We start from the raw sequence: 25,956 nt of genomic DNA, 5'->3' as shown, positions 1-25,956 counted from the left end.
CCCCTGCTGTAAATAATGGGTTAAATGGTCAGTTGATCCTGTTTGGGGGTTTTTGCCTACCACATAGCAATTGTCACAACCAATCTGGCAGTTAGGGCATTGGGTTGGATCCTTAGTCTAAGCAGGAAGGAGATTGGAAGTCCCACCCCCCCACTCCAGTGGATCAGGGTACTCTGTTAGAGGGGTCCTAGGGGCAGTGCTTGTGTCCAGATGTCCAGATGTAGGTCATAGGGTGATCCTTAACCCAGAGGTGACCCTGCCAATCAGTCATCCAGCAGTCAGGTTGGATGGTTCTGGATTCACTCCCAATGCCTATGCCAAAACTACCCAGTCAGAACACACGATATTTTGGGCTCAAGGATAGACACACACATACAAAATGCATCCATCTTGTGTTAATGTTCCACACAATAACTATACTTACTTGTGGACTTGGGAGTGTAGTTACATTAAGTTGCCACAATAGGGCAGAGAGTAGGAAAGAGATTTATCTCAGTGCCCTTTCTTTCAACAATCATGAGGATTTCAAGAATGGAAACACTTAATTTCATGGTTACATTAAATAATACATTAGACTGACAATTTCAGGAACAGAAGTGCTGGAGATCATAGAACGGAAATAGACAAAAGGAATAGCTGTTTTTACTCCCTTGATGGAAGACTTCAGGCTTAACACTTGTAGAATCAAAACATTAACATGATATTGTTGTATCTTTATTTTTCTGTGGGTTAAAGCAAGATTTTCTGCTGTAGCTACTATTAGTTTTCAGTGCATATGATCTCAATGCTCAGTAAGAATATTACATAAATCCTCATATGTGTAAGAACAGGTGAGTCTTAAGATATATGTGATTAGGAAATCTAATTTTAAAATACTCAAAGCTAACTGAAGAAAAGCTGTGGTAGATAGACATCACTAAATCTCCTGGGCAACTAATAGAGCATTAGCTAAGATGTAGATTCCCCAACCTCTTGAGAGCTTCCTGAAAATGCTTTTATAGTAACTTTTTAAATTACATTTTCAAAGGGTTTGCCTTTCTCTGTGATCAGGTTGGATCAGGAATTTGGCTAATTATTGTGTTCTTTCTCACCCCCACCCCAACCCCATCATCCTATCTCCTGCTGTTTATTTCTGATGCAGAAATCTGTTCTGTTGACTGTGGCACACATGGCGTCTGCATGGGTGGAACTTGTCGTTGTGAAGAAGGCTGGACTGGCCCATCCTGCAGTCAGAGAGCATGTCACCCTCGGTGTGCTGAACATGGAACATGTAAAGATGGGAAGTGTGAATGCAGCCAAGGCTGGAATGGCGAGCACTGCACGATTGGTAGGCTAACTGTGCTTTAATATTATTCTTCAATACTGAACTTAAAAAGCCAGAGGTCCTGACCTTGTCTGAATCAGAAATTTAGCACTTTGAAGCCTGTTCCTTCAAATGGAAGATTTTCACTTATCAGTTTGTGTAAAGAAATTGTTACTTTAAAAAAAGAAGAAGAAATGATTATATGATGGATCATCAATCCTTTATAGCTATCTCACCCCAGATGGAAGGGGCAAGAATCTCTATTCAATTTTTTCTTGGTTTTCTCTACACATAAGTTCACTGACTCCAATGATAACTATCTTAGTATTCTTCCTAATTATTGGATAAATCAGTTCATTTCTACCAGCTTTTCTGATTTTAGCTTGTAGTCGTGCATCTCATTTCACCTTTATTAACAAAGGAAACTAAAGAAACATTGTACATGAACATAAAAGCTGGTTTGTTTGCCAGGAAATCTAGCACCCTGAAATAATTTTTGTTGAGTTTTGTTAGCAGGCATAATGAATTATTTAACATTTCCACAAAGCTTCTGTTTCGACAAATTGAGCAACTTGCTGACTTTCAGCACTTCCATTCATAGGTTTGTTTGCTTTTTTGCAAGCAAGAGCAGAGGCCCTGTGTTTTTGTAGTACACGACTCATTTTTCCTTTACATCCTGCATATTATATGGATATAAAAGAAAGATGCCTTTTTTCTTTCTTAAAATTTTCTTCCTTAGAATTCTGTTATGTTTCTTTTCAGAAACCAGTCTTAGACCAAATAACCTTTGCTATCTAACTAAGTTGGATCCATGATAAGTCATTAAAGATCACAAAGAGGACAAATGAAGGAAGACTTTTCATAGTGATCCTTCACATTTGTTTCCATATTTCCTGCTCCTTTTAAAGTCTATGGTAAAATGGATGTGGGAGACAAAGCCTATCGCTAAGCTTTAGCTTGTCAGCTTGTAATTATTCAGCAAATCACTCTTCTGTTGGCCTCACCGACCTACATGGATTACAATTATATATGGATGAACTGTTCTTGCACATTTTTTTCCAATGTATTAGACACAACAGGGTTTTTTTTCCATCAGCATTGGGAAGGCAGGGGGTTCGACTAGATTTCAAAACTATGTGTTGCCCGTGTATTTATTGCATTACTGCTTTTGCAATAATACACTCGTTGTTTTGGATATTTGTTAAGCTTTTAAACATTCAAGTGGTTTGGGTAGGGCTTCCATTTTCCTGCAATGACTGACTAATTCAGCAACAGTTCTAATCCCATATATATCCAGTTTCCCCTTATACATAGTCATGGTTCCCAATAACTTTCAATCTCACCAATCTCTTTAAACCCTAATGGATGGGGACAGAATTGCAGCTTGCAGCTATGAGAATACCTATGCCAAAATGGATTAATTTTATTATAAGTATACTTTGAAATTCCATTTACCAATTTTAAACTTACAGAATACCAAACTTATTGCTTTAATATTGGTGCTAGAGTGTATTTATTGATGGCAACAACACATAAAAGCTGTCTTGTATAATATATGCATGCATGTATGTATGTTACAAGAGTAAACTATAATTTCTTAAACATGCAGGTCCTGCTATCCACTCGCTATGCAAAAATTAACTTATCTGAATATAAAGAATTATGCCCAAACCTTGCCGTACACTCTGCAGGTTCAGATATCTGAACATCGGGTGTCTGCCTACTTTCTTGTTTGTTTGTGCTTTGATGTTTGGCTGCAGACATTTTTGGACAGAAACTGTGCAGAGAGGGAGGGAACAAGATCAGACAAATTAGAGAGCAGGAGAGATCAGACAGATCAGTTTTTGTTCTTTGTGAGAGACATGCTGATTGGCTGCAGCCATTTTGGGAAGAAACCATGGAGACAGATCTGACAAATCCCCAATTACAAATGTTCCCCTAGGAATCAATGGAAATTGTGGACTCGTTATGCAAATGCTCGCCTAATGAACAATTTCCATAGAGCATATACTGTGTTTGGTAAACGGGAGCTGTGTGTATAAATAAATACAATGATAAAAAGCTTGAAAGGAGAAATGGGTAGAACCAATGAGTTGGATCTCAAGATTCCATTCTTCCAATGAAAACAGCTTTCCCCCAACAGAATTAGTATTTTGGATCCAACCTTCTGTTAGTACAGATAAAATAATGTTAGAGAAAAATAAAACCTGCATAATGACAATAATGCAAAGTGTATTGCACCCAGCCTTTGTGGTACTCCCAGTAAGTCTGTGATCACTATCCAATAGCAGTAGAAAAAGGAGTCTGCAATAATTGTCAAGAGGAATAACTTACACCACCTATATTTCTGAGGGTCTTTGTAATCTTATTAAAGGGTTCAAAAGAAAAAAGACTGGAAATAACACAATGCACCATAATAATTGCACCATGTGAGTTTGTACAGCAATACTAGTCGTACAGTCATGATGCTTAATAAAACAAGATACAAGGTGCAAGACTGAAATTCTGTCCAGATTTCAATGTTTTAGTCTTGTATGTAGTGTTTAACAGCTAATTCCCCAGCTGTTAGTGTTTCATTTTCAAATTTTCACTGATTGGCTTCCTAATCTCACATCAGCCTTGGTGTTTAATAGAGGTGCGCTGACCAGCTTGCCTACATTTTTCTTTCTGAACAAAGCATGTCTTTGTGATCATTAATGATCTTGCTTTCCAATGTAGTGAAGAAATAAAAACAAATAGCAGGTATTTCGTAGCTTAAAGGAATTAGGATTTCCCCTAGGCCAGATTTCCATTTGAATTGCCTGCATCTACATGGAAATCAATGTAACTCAATAAACAGCTTGGTGTTTAAAGCACTATTAGCAGAGAACACCTCAAAGGACTACCTTTCCTTAAACTGGAGAGATGGGATTTTTGGGGGGCTTCTAGATATGTGCCCTGTTGAATACAAATAGAAAGAGTAATTGAAAATTAGGTGGGAAAGAAATGAAACATTTTAAAAAACTAATAGAAGTTCTCAGTGGAAACTTGCATCAGGTGCTTCCTTAAACCTATGTTTATTGATGGCTTGCACATCGTAGAACTTTACTTCTCACTAATATGATCAGCATACACTTCCTCGCTCTCCAAAGTTGAGAACTTGTCCATTGTTCAGAGTTATATGCCAGGAGAACTGCAAGCTTTTCACATGTTACCAAGTTGATAGCTGTGTGCACAAATAGCTGTGTGAACCCTTGTGAGCATACATTCAGTAAAATTGAGCAGAACCTCTCCTTGTTTTCAAGTCCAAAGCTTATCTACACACATCAATTCAGACTGGCCTGGAGCTCATCTGTCTTATCAGCCTTCTCCTACTGAGTGGAGACGTGGGAGGCATTGGAAACCAGTGCTCTGTAACTGTTGAGATGTTAACCTAGTTTTAATACAGCAGCAACAAATAATAATGAGGTTGGTGTAACAAATAATAATGAGGTTGGTGCTCATTGGGACAGGTAGGGCAGAAGGTGGGAAGCCCAGGCAGTAAGTGGTGCCAGAGACAATGATGGGCAGAGCCAACTTATTATTGGTTTGTTCTTCTCATCCTCCTTGCTGAGTTCTACAGGTGTAACACTGAGACTAAGGATGACACGCATTACACACCCAGCCCAGCAAGCAGCAAACTTTGAAATGGGCCCAAGGCTGGGCAGCAGTTGTCTCCCAGTGGCTCGATCTTTTGACCTTTCATCTTTGTCAACCTAGAACTAGGATAGCAAAGAAAAATGGGTAAGAGCTGGCTGTACTTGGGATATGACAGTGGACTGACCACTCTGCTCCTTACTGGTCCCACTTAAGATTGCCTTCATGGAAAGATAACTCTCTATAACGCTGGTCCATTTGGAACTGAGAATCAGGCACTAAAATAGACACAATGAATTTACAGCTTTCAAGATGTTGATGCAGCCACAATTTTTAATATCCTTGGCTATCGGAAGCTGGAGCTGGAGTTCCAATAGCTTCTGGAAAGCTACAAGTTCTCCATCACTGCGCCAAAACCTGCTCAACAAAACTTACTGATAAAGTACATTGTACAATTCAAAGAATGCTGTAATGTTTTGAATGGAGGGACCCATTCTGTATTGCTGTTTCAGTTAATGTATGTAGATTGAGTTGTTCTGTTGAACATAATGCAGATACTGGATTCGGTCACTAGCATTTTGTGGTATTTATATGCTTTTGTATCCCATTTACAGGGCTAGTGCAATACTTTCTGCCACCTGAGGCATACTGGCAGCTGCCACTGCCCCAGCATGTTGACCTGTTGCTGTTGCTTTTGCCACTACATCATCAATAGCAACACAAGTGTGCCAAGGCTGACCAGAGTCATCTCATCTGACAAAGTCTTGTGCTGCTTTGTTGCCATAGCAATAAATACATTTTTAACTTTAGGCTGCATTCGCCATGGCAATGCAGGGATCATGCAGGCACTCTCAGAGACCACTTTATCCACAATGACTCACTCTGAGGAGGAACTGTTCTTCAAAGTGAGGCATAGGTTATCTAGAGCAGTGTTTCCCAACCTTGGGTCTCCAGCTGTTTTTGAACTACAACTCCCATCATCCCTACCTAGCAAGACCAGTGGCCAGGATGATGGGAATTGTAGTCCAAAAACAGGTAGAGAATCAAGATTGGGAAACACTGATCTAGAGAGCCCTGTAAGAATTGCTGCTGAGAGCTTTGCTGCAGCTTCACACTCCGTAGCAGACAGTGGAGGGAGGGGGGAGCTGGTGGCAGCACTGACCCACAGTCAGTGGCGAAATGGCACTGAGAGTGTGTCTGGGCTGGGACACACACACACACACACACACACAGAGAGAGAGAGAGAGAGAGAGAGAGATTGACAGGCCCTCTCCATCTGCCTGAGACAAAGGTCTCACTGTGGCTAATGGGTGGACCAGCCCTGACTATTTCAGAATAAAGTAAATTAAGTTCTCTTTCTAAAATAATTATAGGATGCAATTGGACATGTGTTGAAGTATCAATGAGATCAGCTTATAACTAAATGCAGAGTTGTGTGCTTAACTTTAGGTCCATGTAAGTTGCATTGATTCATACCCAACTAAGCAAGAGTGTAAAGTTGGAAGGGAGATTGTTAGCGATAGGCTATTGTTTTTGCAATTTAGCTGACACTTATCTTGGGTAAATTAAATAACTGTGATAGGAACACTATAAAAGTGAATGCTTCACCAGCTGCTTTGCCATTAAACGCATTTAGTCGAATGGAATTAGCAAATAATTACGTTGGTAGGAATCTACTATATTCAAGTGTTGTATTAGTGGCTCCAATTAAAAAGCTTCATAATTTTTTCTTTCTATACACATTATTATTGTTAGGTAATTTACATTGCAAATTAGAAAACCTGCATTAAAATTCAGCTGCATTCTGATTTGTCAACAGCCCTTTTGAAATAAATCTGTAACGTTAAATATGGGTGAGTAAGACCATCTGTTTAAAGAACTTGCCTGCAGCTCAAACACTTAACTCACGAGAGGCATTACAGCTGTTTAATTGTTATGGTGTGGAAACAATGATCGTTCTGTCCAAAATTAATATTTATATACATATTCATGTGGTTCAAAGTAAGTGGTATAAATGTGAGTGTACGCCATTAAGCATTCAGAGAAGAGATGGAGTTAGGCTTTGGTGATATTTTAACCTGGCTGGGAGACATGTATATTTTAACCTAGTCTCAAATGGATGGGGGCACTAAGCATATCATTAGTGGAATGCATCTCAGCGTATGAGGAAAACCAACTTAAGGAGACATGAATAGTTAACTGGGACTTCCCTGAGTTCTCTGTTTCCTACAAGAAGGCTAAGCTGTTTAGAATGAATTGACCTTTGGATTTGTGGAGCTAGGCAGAAGGCAGTTGGAGACATCTAGTAGCAGACTAGTCTGGATTACTTTAATCCTGTTTTTTGCGCCTCCCATCAATTGGGAGGGAAAGTCAGGATTATTTGTACTGAATTGTTGGGCTCATGGAAGTGCAGAGATTGTGTACTTGTCAAGTCTGTGGGGCAAGAAGGCAAAGCTGGGTGACTAGGGGGCTTTTTAAAGGTTATGGCTCCAGGGAAGACTATTTGAAACTGAAAGCACAGACTGACTTTAGAATAGTGAGCTACTGCTGGTTCAGAACCTAATGCAACAGAACATGTAGCTTCTCAAGCAGCCTATTGTTTGTCACTAGATATATCTTGCTAGATGAAGCTGCTGGAAGTTTGTTCTCTTGCACGTTAACATCAAAAAATGGTGTGAGTAATGGCGAGATTTTAAAAGCTAGTTTTAAATGGCACTATAAATAAGACAGGCATTCTGTGCCATGGAACCATGTACATATATGATTTTACATGGTTTTAACAAGGCACATAAATAGCACTTAGCTGCCTTCATACTGATAGCTAATTAGCAGTTAAGTAGTCCAAAGTCTACTCTAATCCTATTTGAAATGTTACAATAAAAACATAAATGCTCTTACCAAATTTAAATGGGGAACATAGAACTTTACACAAGTAGTTTTTTTAAAAAAAGCCTGCACGAAGGAAGTTTGTAAGTTTTAAAATTGCAGACGTGCTGTGAACACATTGAAGTTAGTAGCAGCTATTGCACAGGAAATTGATAGATATACGAGAGGACAAAATGTTCAAAGAATACAGCTGGTCTGGCACTCTACAAGCTATGCAAGAAAAAGTGCAATCTATTACAATTGTAGGTTCAAATTCAGAATTATTCTTACTTCTGCAGAATTAGAAAGTGAAGAGTAAGCATTCTCTGTGGGAAGAAATAAAGGCCTCTGTCAGCACAGAACTTTGAACACTTCAGAAAATGACAGTATTTTGATAATAAAAGAGAAGACTTGGGAAAACAGAAATACCATCTGTCAGTTCTGAAAATATTAGGTATTGCATGTGAAACTGAAGATATTATGTGACTGAATTTGCAGCAATGTGACACTAATTACAATTAATGTAGACAAATAGTTTCAATTCAGGCCTGTGTGGAGCTTATGAAAGATCGCATAACTAAGCCTAGCTACTGCTACATGCTTGCACATTTTTCTACCACAGAGTGACTCTGCAGTCATGTTAGGGTATACTGATATCAGCTTCCTAGTTTTCTGAATGTTTTGACATTCATGCAGATTGCACTGGAAAAACATGTTCATGGATGTCCACACCAATTTAAGCAGGTCGTTACGTTTCTTTTGAAGAAAGCTTGACTTATTTTCTTTCTTTTCCTTCCTTTATGATAATTGGTTTCATGACTCTTTGGGCATTAAGTAGAAATGTCACAAGGAGACTGCCTCCATCCTTTCTGGTAAAGTCCCAAATGGCATTAATTGTAAGGCTACTACAAGGTTAATGAAATATAGTAATTAATTTTCAATAATGGTTTATTTAATGATTCATCACAAAACTAATGCTCAAGTCTTAAACAGCTTTGCTGGCCTATTTGCCTTCAGTCGCAAAGCAAAATCCTTACCACCACACTTCCTAAGCATTTACAGCCATACCTTGGCTCCCAAACAATTCAGCTCCCGAATGATCAAAACCTGGAAGTGAGTGTCCCAGTTTTTGAACGATTTTCGGAAGCCGAATGTCCAGTGTGACTTCTGATTGGCTTGCAGGATGCTCCTGCAGCCTATCAGACTTCCAGAACGAATTCCATTCAACTTCCAAGGTATGACTGTATTTCCTAGTTAGCTCTAAGAGTAATCTCTGTGTCTGCAATCCTTTGACCTGGGGTCACAGAATACATCAAGCAGATAACTTCAGTATTGGAGACCCAATATAGCTCCCTCTCCACCTCTGTAGCAACTTCTGTGGCCCTAGCAGTGTTGGAGCTCTGATATTGGTGAAGCAAAATATGTTAGAGTGGTTTGGGGTGGGGGTGGGGTGTTTCAGAGGACCAGGATAAGGCTTTGGGTCCCCTTTGGAACCAAAGGAGGAAATTCAATTTCAAATATTAGAGAGGTGGGACCTTAAGTGACTCTTAGGTAGCTGAAATATACTTAGGAGTCTCCCGTTACTTGTTCTTTCTCTACCCAATCCTGTATCATGCAGTGGGTTTCTGGTGCTAAATTACATCTGGTGATAACTACTGCCAAAACATCACCAAGAATATTCATAGCACAGTGAGCATAACAACCTTTGTAAGTTTTCAAGGCTACAAATTATGAAATTTCTCCAGTGCATCAGTCATTGTGCCCAAATCTGAGTATGAATTCACCAGCTTGTGTTTCATGGAATTAGCCATTGGAATTTGTGTCTCAGCTCTGCCTGAAAGTTTTATTTAAATTTCATTTTAAGTGGTAGAAAGGCATTTTTAATACCGGGTCAATTATTTTACCCCTAGCATAACATCTTAGCTTACAGTCATGTTGAAAAGCTGTGCGCAAAACAGGATAGTTAGTAATTTTCTTTTTTATTCTAGCCCTAGACAAGAAAGATCATGGTAAGTGAAAATATCTCGTAAAGGGCATGAATAAACTAATATGAATATGAATTTGTTATACTGCATTGAAAATTATGTCACTGCTATAATCCTTTATGACAGGGTAATCAGTAATAAAACAGTGCAGTGAGTACCAATTAAGGAACATCAAATCACTGAGCATGCTGTTCATGCTGATTTAAACAGGAGATGATTGGAATAAATGGATTTAATATATACTTTTTTGCAGGCTGTAGCTATTCTGTCATATCTACAGGAGCTAGCATATGAATAATCTAAGGGGGATACCTACTTATATCTCTAATGGAAGACTAATGAAAAGCATTAAATTTTAGAAAGCCTGCATTAAGACCTGTTGTTAAAAAAAAACATAATAGTAAATGGGAATTTTCCTGCTAGCTTTAATAGTTTATTGCTGGAGAAATTACAATGGAGATGAATAATTTTTCTTCTTGTTGCTATGCTTGTTTTCACTCTGCAGTTTGTTGATGTTTCTTACCTTAGTTGATTACAGAAGCTATTAGAAATCTTTTATCTTATGTGAATCCTAATGTATTCCCACCATGCCCTCCCACAATTATTGTCAAATTTCTTAATAGTACTAAGCCAACAAATTATATAATTCAAAATTTGTCTTATTTCCACCATTGTCATCTGAGAGATTTTCTTAAGAAGCTGTGAGGCTCAGGGGTGTTTGGGGGGGGGGCAGGCTCATATTTTTTGAAGGTCTGAGCTTTTGCTAGCAAAGCAACTATATTTTTATATTGAAATTTGAAATTTTATAGTAAAATTTCATCCAGGAGGAAATGATACAGAGTGGAGAAGTAACAGGCACTACATAATCCTTTCTCTGCCTGCTTCTCAGCTCCATATCAAACTACCTTGAGCTATTTCCCCACCAGAGTTACAGAAATGTGTTTAACTTCAAAAACGGGGTAAGTGCCATGCTCTGTCTCTTTTCCATTGCACATCACCCTCCCACAAACATCATTTTTCTCGGGAAATAAATGGGATTCAAGTTTGTTACGCACCAAGCCTAATTTTGCCCTTCTATTCTCTGAGTATTTATTTTGGTATGGAGCTGTTATTAATGTACAGTATTAACTATATTTATACTTCCACCAAATTTATGTTAATTATTGTAAGGGTGGTATTCAACTATGTTTTACTCAGAATAGACCTACTGATATTAATGAACACGACTAAATTAGGTCTGTTAATTTCAGAGGGTCTGCTCTGAGCAAAGAGTAAGTTTTGGAATATTGGTTGCAATGCCTTTGGCCATGGTTTTCATTTCCTCTCCCCCATTTCTTATACTGGAGCTCCTGACAGACCCTAGGCATGGCAAATGAGGAGAGAGAAGCCAATTGGCAGATGATGATAGCATCGTATTATCTTCCTGTCTAGTCTTTATCCCCCATCTCCCATCACACTCCTTCCAACCCTTTTGTACCATTGTCTTCAAACACAACTTAATGACTTTTCTTACACATCTTCTCCTTCCACCTCCTGTAACCTAACCGTTTCTCCAGTCCAGATACTCCTCTCTGTTACCTACTCACCAGTTAGCTCTATAAATGCTGTAAGATTCCCCCGTTAAATCCCACCCTAGTCTTCCATTTCACATATTCCCTTCAGCAAGCCACCTCTATACTTAGGATGTTTCCCAATGGGGGACTTAATATTGCCAACAGACTGCTCAGATATCTCACACACGCAGGTTGTTCACAACAGGTTCTTTTAACTTACTGTACTAGATTTTCTGTGGAAAAGATAAATCTAAATGAAATGATACACCAGTGATATCATGTGAACACTGAAAAATTTGTGTGCATGAACACTCATTCCCTAATGAACACCCTCCTGGAAGTACCCATGCTGTTTTTCTCCTCCCTTCCACCTTCCCACATCTTTCCTTAAATTCACCTCCCAAATGTATGGCTTCCTTTTTCACTTATCCTTTCTGTGTCTTGCCTACAGACATCCCTATGTTCCACACTGGGTCCTCTACAATTCCATTTTATTCTTTCTTCCTATTCAGTGCATACACTGAGCCACTAATGGTATGGACACATGGAGCCATCAGTACAGATGTACATGACACATAACTTTTATCTTTCCGTATAGTCTGGTTCAAATTTTTCATTCTGCATGTAGCTATTGTAAATTGCACAGGGGTAGCCATGTTTATCTGCTGCAACAAAAAATCTGGGAATATTTCTGTTTTTATTGCTGTGTACCAATTGGAAGCAATGGCCAGGTGTGCTTCCTGCCAGCATCATTTAGCTACTAGTACAAAGCTTTCCAGACTTTTCATGCTGGTGACAAATGTTTTAGACACACATCATTTCACAACACAGTAATTCAGTTTTGCTAGTAAACCAGAGGGTAAACTAACTACTTTCCAGCCCAAGGAGGAGCGTAGGCAGCATTCATGCCACACACCTACACACTGCAGCAGACACACTAAGGTGTCACGACACACAATTTGGAAAGCTCTGATCTAGTAAGATGCCAACTTGTCTCCTAAAAGAAGTGAGTCACCAACCACATTTCACCAGTGCTGCACTGTCTGCCTTCTGTGTTCAGTTCACATTGCTGATCATCACTTACAGAAATCTATGTTTGTGCCTATCACACCTGAATATCCCATTGTAATCTGTCTTTAAGAGATTTGTTCATCAAGTTAAGATTCCAGGGATGCACCAAGCAGTAGCATTCACCATGGTGTACGTTTGTTATGTGGAGAGAGATTTTTATGTGAGAGCATCAAAAAATAGGCAGTCAGAAAGTGTACAGACTGGAATGGCACCAGTTCAGTCCACCATCTCATCCTGCATAATGTCAATAATGACTCTTACAAAAAGGGCAAACCAGGTTCAGCTTCACTGATATGATCTTAGAGTGAATTCACGCGTGCTGATTAAAGCTACATTTGGTAAGTGTTTCAATGAAACTACCTTCGTAGATCAGTCGATACATGCTAGGCTAGGCTGTTGCCACTGCAAGTTGGGAGTAAATAAGCTAGTCACATATTGTCTGCTTTTTGTTGTTTTGTTTGTTTTGTTTGATTGACAATTGATATACTCCATCAGTGATTCCAGGTGCTTTATAGCATATTTAAGCAAAACAGTGCAATACAATACATAATGTACGGGTCACACTTATATTGAACTTAGCCTACAGTAAGTGACTAGAAAATAAGGCACATGGTGTGTAAGTAAGTTGCAGTGTTAAACATTAAGCATTTATTATTTAACCACTGCCCTGTCTTTAAAAAACAGCAGCCAACCATTTCTTGAAATGACAGCTGCCTGTGGAAAAAACAAATAGACTTTCTCTTATTTTATATGTTACATGCTACGTTGTATATATGTATCTGTAACCTTGTTTCACTCTCAAATTTGAAAGCATCTGTTAGTTTCTTCTGCATTGCTAGGTACCACTGCTTTCAATAAAATAATATAGTTCTGTGTTTTGCATAATTGCCTAAGTGCGCTGAGACAAATAAGTGGATTGCAGAAGTATATTGTTTCTTTTTTGAAGTAGTGATAATACAGGACAAAATTAAAATACAGTACTTTTTCTGTCCAGAATGTCTGAACTGTACACAACTTGGAAATCAAATATATGGTTCTTCAGTTTGGCCAAGCTGTAAAGCTCATGTGTTACGTAACTGCTTTAACATGAACTGAAAATCAAAAAAATTTATGACTTTGGTTAGGTTTGCTCTACATAAAAGACTAGGCATAACAAAAACAGCTATAAAGTAAACTGTAGAGTTTGAAATGTGTTGGTTTTTTAGTCTGAAAACGCATTTTTAAAATGCTGAGTGTTTAATCAAATGATGACTGTATATTTTTGCTGTAGATATAATAATTTACATTTTTAAACATTGGGAAACTTTCTATGCGATGTGAGATCTCATTTCAGCAAATCACTGCTCTTTCTCTGTGTAAATTCTGAACAATTCCTTTCCTACATTACTCTTCTGAAACGTCTGTCTGTTCTCTTTTTTCTTTTTAATTCTCAAGCTCACTATTTGGATAAGATAGTTAAAGGTACTGTATATTTGCTCTTCCTTGACATGCTTCCATGTATCTCTGTGTATATTATAGCAACCATTCCACTAGACTTGGCAAGTGCAACGTATTTTATATGTACTCCATGAATTATAAATTTCATTCATGTTACTTTCCATGTTCCTTGGATTTAAGAGATAAAGACTTTTAATGTTTTTTGTCACCTGTTAACATTTTTACTAAGCACTTTGTAAGTTTCACTATATCCTGTATAAATGGATTAGCTTTGATGATATCAAAAACTGAAGATAGCTGTGCATCTGCTGTTTGTGGTATTTTTAAAGCCTTCTAGCTTTTGTTGCTTGAAGGAATCTCCTAGTCGTCCTATACGATAAGAAAAAAATGAAATGTTAGTCACAGGATGAGAAAATGTCATAGCTTCAAGGATACATTGCAATAGAGATATGTGTGTAAAAGAAGCCAGTGGTGCCATCCATGTCACACCATGGGTGGTATCCCATGTAGGACCTACTCAGAGTAGACCCATTGAAATTTCTAGGCAGTGGGTCTACTTGGGGTAGAACTTAGTTGGATATGGGTCCATATATGGGTGAAAAACACCGCTGTGCCTTCCTATTGTTCCGCACTGAGTCCTTGTCAGGACCTTGATGGCTTTGTGCCATGTACAATCAGAACATCATGTGCGCTGCTTTGGATGCTGACCATTGCAGCTGACAAGCTGCTTAAATTTATGGAAGCTCCGTAGTTGCTTTTATTTATTTTACTTTTTAAAAATTGTTTATAAGCTTTTAAAAAATAAGCTTATATGTTAAAATATTTTATTGTCATTTACTAAGAAAATCTGTGTGAAATCAAATAATTATACTTCATAGTTTTGGATTGCAATGGAAAAGTTGATTTAGCCAACTCTTCATTGAGCATGTACCACTAAACAGCAAACGTTCTCATATCTTCAGTTGTGGTAAAAGAAATGTGTTTTTGTTTAATTATCACAAGTACTCCCCTTTTTTCCAGATTGCCTTTCTACTCTTCCTTATTTGTGCTTTTTCATTAGAGTATGGCAATATTCATGGCAGAATCCAGGCTTTCGTATAATCACTCTTGAGTGCATTCAATTGTTTTCTGTAATTCTTTGCCAGTAGGACAGATAAAGCTGTGTGTCCTCTGTAACCAAAGTGGAAGAAAAACATTTCAGAAGTAAAAAATTTACCTTCTGCACATACAGTTGAAAAGTGCAGATGGCAAATAGTACCTAAAGAAAAACTGGCAGCCAAATCTAATCTCAGCCTGGCATGATGACATGATATCCATAACTATAGCTTCATCATACCTTGTCATGAGACGCTACTATTATTCCCTTCCATCTGTAAGTACTAATTTTTGCTAGAGGCAATAACGGCCTTAGAATGATTGTTTCATTTGTGCTGCGTAAGTGGAGAAAGAAGTACGTTAATAATTATTTAAGGATTCCTAGCAAAAAAAGATGGTTTCAAGCACATGTGTGAATCAACAGAAACAGGACACTAGGCTAGTTCCCAGAGACACTAAACAGATGCATCTTAATAAGGTAGTGGCACAAGTTATATTACATGCTGTATAGAGTTAGAAATAACTGCTTTGTCCTAAAATACCTTATTTGTAGCCACTGATCATAGTTCTGCTTCTGTACTTGCTTATGTGAATGTCTTACCGCAGTCATAGATAAGGAATACTAGAATTCTACATATATATACATTTATATATCTATATATCTATATCTATATATATCTATATAGATATATACTGTTGTCATTCTCATACAGGTCATGTTGGCTGCATGCCAGTTTTTCCATCAGTAGGAAGTGACAGATACTGTTTTTGATGTACTGTTAGATGAAAAAAAAAGTAATAGATTTTGGATATATTAAATAATTTTAATTGTTTCCCAAATTTTCCCTCCTTGGCCATAAAAGCAGACAAGATAGGATATAAAGGTAACAGCACAAAAGCCTTAGGGAGATTGTCACAAAAGAATCACTCTCCGCTATCTGTCTTGAAGCACGTCACTACCGTGTTTTTGTTCAGTCTATCAATGTTTTATTGTGGTCCTTATGGTATTTCATTTTGTCCGTCCTAAGTAATCAAATACGCACAGCTATTACATTTAGTTGGAAATCCTGTCGGTCCTGTCCCATCCGTATGCAGCCTGAATCCTAATGTTTGTTAGAATAGATGCTAAGCTGCTTCACTATTTCCTGGGCTTTGCTTATTCTGTGAAAAGGAATGTACTTTCGGCATAAAGTATAGTCACTGAAACTGACCTATACTTTGTGCAATTATTTAATGCACTGTAATTTCACATGAACACATGGCAACTCTTGAGACCAGATAAAATTAACGTTGTTGAAAGCAGAGTGGCACAGCTACTTTGAAATTTCCAAGGATTTATTTAAAATAACAAGGAGCTTAACGAAATCTATACCATCAAGTAACCAGCAATGCATATACATCAAATAATTATTTCCTCTATAAATGCAGAACCCCTGTCGTTTTGCCTAGAGGCTGTGTTGTGTACTATGTTGTGGTCATATTGCCTGCTACTCTGATAAAGAACATGAAAACATAATTTTGTCTGGCCTGCAGGTATTTAGAGGTTTCTTGGATATATTTCCTGCCTGCACAGGTAAGTGGTGTCTCAAGTGTCAGACCAATCAAAGATGCCACTTAGTTAAGAATTAGAATCCCAGGTAATGTTGCTGCTACTCTCCATGTGCAATTACAGTATTTGTGCTGTTCTGAAGGCCTGTTCCCAGTAAGTGTCCCCTGTTCGTATTTTGATTAGATTTTAAATTGTTGTAATAGCTAAATCACATGCAGTGTCATTTTTTTTGTCTGTTTTGACAGAGGGATGCCCTGGCTTGTGTAATAGCAATGGAAGATGTACTCTGGACCAAAATGGCTGGCATTGTGTTTGTCAGCCAGGATGGAGGGGAGCAGGATGTGATGTCGCCATGGAAACTTTATGTACTGATAGCAAGGACAATGAAGGAGGTAGGAGATGCAGAGTGAAATTCCTGCACTGCTAAAAAAAAATTGTAAAATTATCGGCTTCCCAATCAGGTGAAAAAAATACTGCTGTGAGAATGATACAGAGCTTTTACTACCTGTGATGAGATACATGCAGGAATGTGCTACATTTATTGCCTTCATTTAGTATGCTATCAAATCCTTAAGAGATGGTTACAGCAGGCAAAATGTGTACATCGAAATCCATTAGTGAGCATTAAGTTCCAAGTGGTAGTATTTTATCTAAGGGCAAAAATAATACTGTAATTCAGAGAGCTTTATAATAAAGCTGCACACATGCCCAAAGTGAATAGTTGTGACATCCACATTCGGGAAAGTTTTTCAAGAGGTACAGATGTTGAGAAATAATTTAGTAAAAACTTCACATTTTTAAAAGATCCATTGTCAGCAACATTATAATCCCACCAAGCTTCTTACTAGCACAACTATTCCTTATCTGATCTCAGCTTTGACTCCTTCCTGTCTTGTTCTTATAGCTCGTTATTGAAGGCCTTCCAGAATAATTTTTAGCAACTACAGCAGCATTGCCACACCTTCCCCTGCCTTCCATCAATGCCTACTACTTTATCTCCACTTTCCCCCAGCCCTATTTTCCACTCTTTAAAATTCATCTTCTATGTACCTCCCTTTTCCAGTTCCTCACAGTACCTTTTGCCTTTCTGTCCTCTGTCATTGCAATCATACATAAATACATATTTTTATTTCTATGCTACCTTTCCACAATTCAAACCATGCTCAAGGTAGCTTACATATGGCACCCCCCCTCCCACAAACACTTTTAAAAGGCCATGGAATGTTAATCAGCCAAAGGTCTGGTTGAAGAGAAATATTTTTGCCTGGCACCTAAATATATGTAATGATGGCTCCAGGCAAGCCTCCCTGGGGAGAGCATTCCACACATGGAGATCCACTACAGAAAAGGCTTGTTGCCACCCATTGAACCTCTCATGGAGGAGGCACACAAAGAAGGGTGTCAGGCTATTATTGCAGGAGCAGGGGCAGTTCATATGGGTAGAGGTGGTGCTTGAGGTATTGCGGTCATGAGCCGTTTGAGGGTTTATGGGTCAAAACCAGGACTTTGAATTGAGCCCGGAAACTAATTGGTAGCTAATGCAGTTGGTTTCCAATCCGTCATCAGATGCAGTCCTGTGCATAATGCATTCCACTAATCTAGCCTAGAGGTTACCAGAGCATAAACAACAGAAGTTGGGCTATATGTCATGGAGTGCTTGGACAAAGAGGAATGATGGGAGGAACCAGCTGGGGAAGCCACAAGGGAAGAAGGTTCAGACCCTGGGGATTGGTAGTGGGGAAACAATGAGTGGTGAGCGGAAGAAGAGGAAGTGTTGCAAGCTGAAGAGTTAACAGGGCTTAATGAGCTGGGAGCATCTGTGGTGGAGAGAAGTCCAGAATCAGAGGCAGAAGCTGAAGCAGAGGAGGAAGGAGGCCAAGAGGCAGAGATGAGTCCTACTAGTGAAGACTCACAGGTGTCTCCCTTTCTTGCTGCGGCAAGCTGCCCTTCCCCCTTGTCTCCCAGAACCACGTAAAGAAACATGTAAAGGATGGAAGAGAGGTTGGTTTCATGCAGGCACAATCTCAGTTTGCTTGAAAATAATATTGTAGGGCAGGGGACTTTGAAGCTGGGGGTCATTAACAGGGACACATTTCCCCTGTCTCTCTCCCGACAGAGGTCATCATACAGGGCAACCAAAGCCGTTTCTGTGTCAAAACCAGGCCTAAACCCCAACTGCAATGGATCTAGAAAATCAGTTTCCTCCAAAAGCATCTGATTCGAGTAGCAGGTAGTAGCAGCCAGATGGGATGGTATTTCTAGCCTATGTGGGTAGGCATGAGAGAAGCTGTTCATGTATGCAAGGGAAATGCTTTCTAGATGCTCAGTTCAGTTTACAGTGCCATGTACAGTGTGACTTGACTTGTATTGAAACACAGCCCGTGTTTTGAGTTACCTGCTATAGGGTCACATTTGTTGCTATGGCTAATTTCACTGACTGACCTGCTTTGCATGGTTTTGAGTTTTCTGTTGTGGTTTCACTGATTGAATTTCAGATTGTATGCTTATCTACATATCTGTAAACTTTTACAAGAATAACTTCGAAATGCTCAGTTCCTTAATAATGTGGCATAGAATTGTGATGTAGAATTGCGGCAATGTATTTCGCCTCTACACTCATTCAATTGAATTATTTCCTTTCGGTTGCTACTTTTCGTTTCCAGCCCAGTTGTGGTCTATATTATTTTAGATTAATCTGTCCTGATAGTGTATATAGATGTGCTTCTTGGTGGCAGGAGAGTTTTCCGCATGTGCAGTCACTTACCACATGAGATGAGTGAAGTACTTCCATGTGTGTTGTAGTCCCATTACTGCTGGGCTCTGCCATTCTACCACTGGGTGTTGAATCTGATTCAACAGATTGGCTCCCAAGATGCTGACCCCTGGGCCACATTTTTGTCTTCCAAAAATTTGCCATCCTAGCCTTGCAAGACTAATGGGATGTGTTTAGTTTGGAGGTTCACTTGTTTTCTTTCTGGAGTTTTGTTGTTTTATAACTTGTGATGGTGACAGATCCTATCTGGGTTCTTTGATTCAGCAGCCTGGGAGATGGCATGGGAAAATAATCCATTTTTACCTGACTCCCCATTTTCGCTCTGAGCAGTGTGAGTGGTGGGACTATGGATGTGGAAGTGGCTATCCTGCTCAGATAAGCCCTCTGCTGCCTGGGGGTTTGGATTGTAGCTTCAGTGTCTATTTCTGCCAGCATAAAAAACTGAACAGCTTTGTTGGGTTTCTGATTAGGTCTACCCAGCCCAATATAGTGAGTGAGCAAATGCTTCAGTTGCCTTTTTCAAAAACAAATATCCCAAGCATCATTCCTAGCCTCTGGTCATTTATTAGAAACCTAGTGTATTCTTGTGCCTCCAGCTTCTTGGTATTGCAAATCCACCATGAGATTGGCCATGTTTGGTTGATTAAGTTGCATAAGCCTTATGACTTGCACATGCTGCCCCATTGCTCCCTCTTTCATGCAGGCCACAATTAAAGCAGGAACACTGTAATAACCATGGTTTCCCTTTTTATCAAAACTGGGAGACTGGTTACCAGCTGAAGAACAAGCCAGGTTTAATTGTTTGAAGTTGCTTCTTGCCTTGTACCTGGTTAATTTTGAGTTTTTCTTTGTGACTTGAACAAAGAGGCTGCATGCACGGGGGTGGGGGGAGCGGCATGCATATCTTAGCTTACCAACCCAATATATGATTGTCTGAATAGGTCTGCACACACCTATATATAAATTCAAGCATCTAGTAGGGAGTATGCATGACATATGACAAATTATGTTTTCTTAGTGAAACCTGCTACCTTTGGATGTCATTGCCTTCCCTCCAAAATATAAAAAGGAAAATAGATACCTTTCTTAATTTTTAAAATCTCAAGATTCTATATATGCTTCAGTTGTTATTCTTTAGTTACACCTTCCTTAGCAGAAGAGGTTTAATATTTTCCTTCCTGTACTTGAAAGGTTTTGTATAGCCTCTGATTATTTTGTACATTTTCTCTTCACAGTTTCTAGTTATATACTGTTTGAAATATGAAGATCAAAAGTGCATACAATAATCAAGATGAACCATGTGTTTATATGGGAGCAAACTGGTATAATTAGAATTTTTATAAAAGCCCATAGTTTAGATTTTTGTTGACAGTTTGGATTTAGCCCTATGGGTTAAGATATTCTAAATGCAAGTCTATCATCTAGTACTATAATGATAATTTAGTGGACTTGAACATTCTGTGATTTTCTTTCTTAATTCAAACAAAGATTGTTGTTGTTGTTGTTGAACCATAAGAGACAGGTGCAGTTTTTGGTCCCAACTACAATAGACTGATTATTTGGTAAAGGGACTTCGCCTTTGTTATTTTACACATGGGGCAATAGAATACTTGGTAAAATAGAGCCAGTGTGGTGTAGTGGTTAAGAGTGGTGGACTCGTAATCTGGGGAACCGGGTTCGTGTCCCCGCTCCTCCACATGCAGCTGCTGGGTGACTTTGGGCCAGTCACACTTCTTTGAAGTCTCTCAGCCCCACTCACCTCACAGAGTGTTTGTTGTGGGGGAGGAAGGGAAAGGAGAATGTTAGCCGCTTTGAGACTCCTTAAAGGGAGTGAAAGGCGGGATATCAAATCCAAACTCTTCTTCTTCTAAAATGCACTAGCTGTATAAATACAGAGAGAGAGAGAGAGAGAGAGAATGAAAAATGTTTTTGCAAGTTAGAAGGAGCCAGATTCATAACCATCCGTCACTCGCTTGGGCAAGTAGCTGATAAACTTCATAGAAAAATAACAAACAGTGTGTCCCTGTATCTTGACTGGTGAAAATGAGATTCTTTTCCTGATTGATGTGAGTGGGGAGGCTTGTAAAAATTCATTTCCAGCTGATTAGTTCAGAAGATGTCAATCTCAAACAGTTTTATGACCTGCAGTCTACATGCCAGATGTACATTTGCTATTTATAAAGTAACAAAGATGAATGACTAAATTTGAGCATTCCTCTATGGCAACTGTGCTAAATATTGCCTGCAGGACAACATAGAGCAAACAGAGCAAAGCCCCCAAAAGCACTAATTGCCAATATAGAGCTTTTAACAATTAATGTACCGGATACTGATTCTAACATAAATTGGTTTAAGCCCAAATTTATAAGGCATTTTTCTATTACTCTGTTATTTTTAAGAGAATACATTTTAAAGAAAATCATACATACATTTTAACTTAATTAGTGACAGACAACACAAAATGTGTCAATAGGTTAATATTTGTAAAATTTCAAAATACTTTGAGAAGAACAAGCATCATTTCTCAAACAGCATTTGCAAGACATACATGGCAACCTCACCTGTATCTAAAGATGTGTACTTACAGGAAAGCAGATAATGTTTTCTAAGCAGAAAATATGCATGTTGGCAAAGTCACCAGAAGTGTTTACATTCTGGACTCCATACATATTTTTCTGGAAGAAGATAGTGTGTTATCCTTCTGTCACTAGATGTTCATGTAGTTTAACAAATGAAGTAGCCCAGAAAGATGGCAAATGAGTTATGAATGCTGAGCCAAAGCACACATTCTGATGTGTGTAAATAAATACATAATTAGCAATAATTTGTAGTTGTTGTAAAGGTAATTTGGGGATATGATGAAAAGGAAATTGAAGGAGGAGGATAGACGCATGTGTGCTATTTTGTGCACATACTACTAATCTCTTTGGATTGTGGTCACAGTGTAAAGTTTAAGATCTAGCTAATTAATCATGTTTCCCTCAATGGCATTTAATTTAGTGGTGGCTAAAAACTAACAAAGCAGTAAGGTTATTGTGCTAAGTGATGTATAGATATTGAGTGATAAATAGAACTTGTCTCAAAAGAATTGCTACCAAGACAAGGAGATAGACACACAAGATAAGAGAAATATAGGACACAGAAGGAAAAAAAATTTTTTTTTACCGATTTCAGGTCAATTTCATATTTTCTTTCATTTTTCAGTGCACTGAGAAGCAGGTTGTATCATTTTTAGAAGATGATAGATAGGAAAATGTAGAACAGAAAAAAGATCATTTGAGAATGAGAAATAAGCAGACTGGTAGGAAATAATAAAAGGAGCTGAGGGGCAGCAGAGCATGCACAGCTGACGCATGGGGAAGCGTCTTCCCTGCACATCAGCTGAGCTGGTCACGTGAGCTGGAAGGGTAGCAGGCACTTCATTGAGCTGCTCAGCTGATGCACTGGGAAGCTTTTCCGTGTATTAGCTGAGCAGCCTCCACAAGCCTCTGGCTAACAAGGAGACCCTCACCAGAGCCTGAAGAGGATGTCCTCTGGGCTCTGGGGAGGGTCTCAATGAGAGCCAGAGGGGCAGCGGGGCTTGCTCAGCTGATGCACAGGGAAATGGCTGCTGTGCTGCCCCACACATCCTCTTCGGGCTCTGGGGTGTGTCTCCTCGTAAGCTACTAGGACTCTCCATGGTATTCCCCATTTTATGTGATTTCATTGACTTGCGAGGGGGTTTGGAATCTAATCCCCACGTAAATGGGGAATCACCTCTGTATTTAAATACGTTGTGCACATGTGTGAAATACGCAGGTTTGTATTCACTATGTTATGTTATATAAGCTGGTATTCATCATTAACTGATTTGCATTAAGATTCAATTTGCTGAACATATATTGTGTTCTCATATATATATATTTTCAGCTGAAAGAGCAGCTGAAATTACCTCTGCTTGTAGCAATGTAGCCTTTCTTCTAAAGGAAAAAGAATCCATCTTCATAAATGTTCTTAAATATTTAAAGCTGACTTGCAGCTCAAATGCTTTAAATATGCTCCAAGAAGCAGCCAAGCTGCAGTTACCTGCTTCTCTTTCTAGAAAACCAAATAACCTCACATAAAAGCTACTTTAAAGGCCCCTTGGAAATTATTTAATATTTATAAATCAGCAATATGTGTGTTAGCTATATCTGTGCTGGCATTGAAATGAAATTCTGCAGTGATTTGAAATCTGGTATACTTTGAACTGCTCAAATTGCAACAGTACTCAGTATCAATTCACAAAAATTTGTGGATACTTTGTTGCTGTGCCAACATCTGCATGAAATCTGAATTTCATTGTGGCTTTTGGAACTTGTTTGCATTGTACTAACGCATCACTAAGCAAAGGACCCAGAAACATCCCAAGCTACATCCTGCTCCTTCAGAGGCAGTGTAAGCCCTGTCAAGAACAGGCCACCTACTATCCATCTGGTCCAGGGAACTGCTCACTAACAGTGTCTCAGTTTTATCTGGATTAAGCTTCAGTTTGTTGGCTCTCATCCAGTCCATTACCGAGGCAAGGCAACAGTCCAGCACATATACTAGGTAGTGTTGAGGAAAGCCTCTGTCTGAAACCCTCAACAGCCACTGCTAGTCAGAAAGATAGTATTGAATGTGTTGCCCTCCAGATGTTTTAGGGCTCAACTCCAGACAACTTGGCCAATGGTGGGAGTTGTGGTCTTTCTCTCTCACCATGTGATATGATGAAGAGGGGGAGTATGCTTTATTGTCTCCCAACTTACCTAGAATAACATGCCTAGGGTTCCTAGGCACTATCCCTTTAAGGCACTGTCTAGACTTTGCTTAGTTTCAACAGAGTTACTCTATCTTGCACCTTTCAGCTATTCTCAGAGACCTTTTTAGTAACTTTGAGGGTTCTAAATTTGAACCAGCAGTAACAAGGGCAGCTAATTCTTTTCATATTCTGAGCATGCATATTTCTTCCCGCATCACATCAAGGTTCAGATTTTCCTCTTGGGGGAATTGCAGCTGGGGAAATAATCACTTGTAAGCTGTTGGCATCATTGTGAATCTCCACTGGATGCATGAGGTGTTGTTGGCCCTAACGCTTAGTTCAGGGAGGGTTCATATATATATGCGCATGAACACACACACAACTGCTTTTGTATAGTGGCTATTCCAGTGACATGCCCTTAAAATAACAAACCAAAAAATATCCTCAGGGCTGTCTTTGAGCAGACTGTTTCCAGAAAGAGCAACTCACCCACACACTTGTTTATATGATTGGGAACAGTTCACATACATAAACCTGCAAAATTCAGCGTGGCGTCTTCTCATCTACTTTGGTGCAGCTATGATGCATAGTCTTACCACTACAACAGGAGCCACAGATTTATAGCTTTAGGATCCTGAAAGGCAGGATTCTGACAGTTGACATGTTAACTTGGAAAGTAAACTGGTTTTCAGCCTTTCCCTGGTGTGGTTATGCAGTTGTGATGTTTGCATTATATTTATAATAACTGTCTTTTTGTATGCACTTTTTAGATATTCATCCAGTTCTGTTGTGTGTGTGTGCTATTTCTCTTTTTATTTTGTCTCGAGTTTCTTTAATATGCAAATTTATATATGCCACATTTGCAACATGGACCCTCTTCTTCATTGCTTTCAGATTATTACTTAGCACAATATCTGTCCTTTATTCCTCTGAAAGGCCTGAAATAACTTCTAAACTTCTAATATCTTTGCTTATTATTTACACTGTGAAAACTGCTGAATGTGATTGTTGTCTTTAATTGCTCATTAGGGGAAATGAATAGGAAGTATTGCTCCTTTTCTTCTAACTTTTTTGTCTGTAGATGGATTAATTGACTGCATGGATCCTGACTGCTGTTTGCAGAGTTCCTGCCAAAACCAGCCCTACTGCCGTGGACTGCCGGACCCACAAGATATCATTAGCCAAAGCCAGCAGTCACCATCTCAGCAAGCTGCCAAATCCTTTTACGATCGGATAAGTTTTCTTATAGGACCGGACAGCTCCCATGTCATTCCTGGGGAAAGCCCTTTCAATAAAAGGTGAGGGTTTTCTGTTATTCCTTTTGCTAGACTTTGTTTCAAGGATAGTTGGAAAAGTACAAAATTTGGGACTCTGCATGGCTGATTTTGTACAAAACTTCAGACAGACAGTGATACTGCTTTAACATAGCTTTTTATACTGTGTACTGTCTAAGTTCTAACAGGGCACTCCATTAAGGATTATATAAATCTTCATTGACCCAGCTGATTTGGGTTAGCACAGTTGGAAGTATATCAAAGTGATGAAAACGCCTCAGAAGGGAAGGCAGTGATGCACTTTTAAAGCTGAGCTCAGTAAATAATATAAATTATGAATTAATGTAATAGAACTGTTAACTGCATGACAGTATGATTGCAGAAGCTGCCTGCCTGGTGCTTTGCAGAGTGGTTATATACCTGAAAATAAGCTAGTAACTGAAAGCAGGTGTCCTGTGCCTTACTGAGTGAAAGTAGATGATTTACTCTGGAACTCCTGTGTCTGCAGTAATTTAGCTGCATTAATGTAGTTGAGCACAGCGGTTGATTAAAAGTTGTAACACAAATGTTCCTTATTACTCCTTTAAATTCTGTGCTTTGCAGCCCCCGCAGGTTTACAGATTGCCTAAAAATTAATTGGCAAAACACTTTTCCGTAGGGAAGTGCAAAAAGATAGG

General features: G+C 38.9%; 1 protein-coding gene across 2 annotated transcripts in view; it reads left to right on the top strand.

Moving 5' to 3' along the window:
- TENM3 (teneurin transmembrane protein 3) overlaps positions 1-25,956 on the top strand; it is a 974,114-nt gene that overhangs the window by 895,400 nt on the left and 52,758 nt on the right. For both annotated transcript variants that reach the window (XM_081021657.1, XM_081021658.1), the window contains 5 exons: positions 1,142-1,327; positions 13,827-13,853; positions 15,788-15,808; positions 16,719-16,865; positions 25,087-25,303. In XM_081021657.1, coding sequence (XP_080877783.1) covers positions 1,142-1,327; positions 13,827-13,853; positions 15,788-15,808; positions 16,719-16,865; positions 25,087-25,303 — 598 coding nt within the window. The remainder of the gene's footprint in view (positions 1-1,141; positions 1,328-13,826; positions 13,854-15,787; positions 15,809-16,718; positions 16,866-25,086; positions 25,304-25,956) is intronic.

The sequence above is a fragment of the Podarcis pityusensis genome (genome assembly GCF_964106645.2).
Source record: "Podarcis pityusensis genome assembly, chromosome: 9".
In the NCBI taxonomy this organism is placed as follows: domain Eukaryota; kingdom Metazoa; phylum Chordata; class Lepidosauria; order Squamata; family Lacertidae; genus Podarcis; species Podarcis pityusensis.
This window is presented reverse-complemented; position numbering and strand designations above follow the sequence as displayed.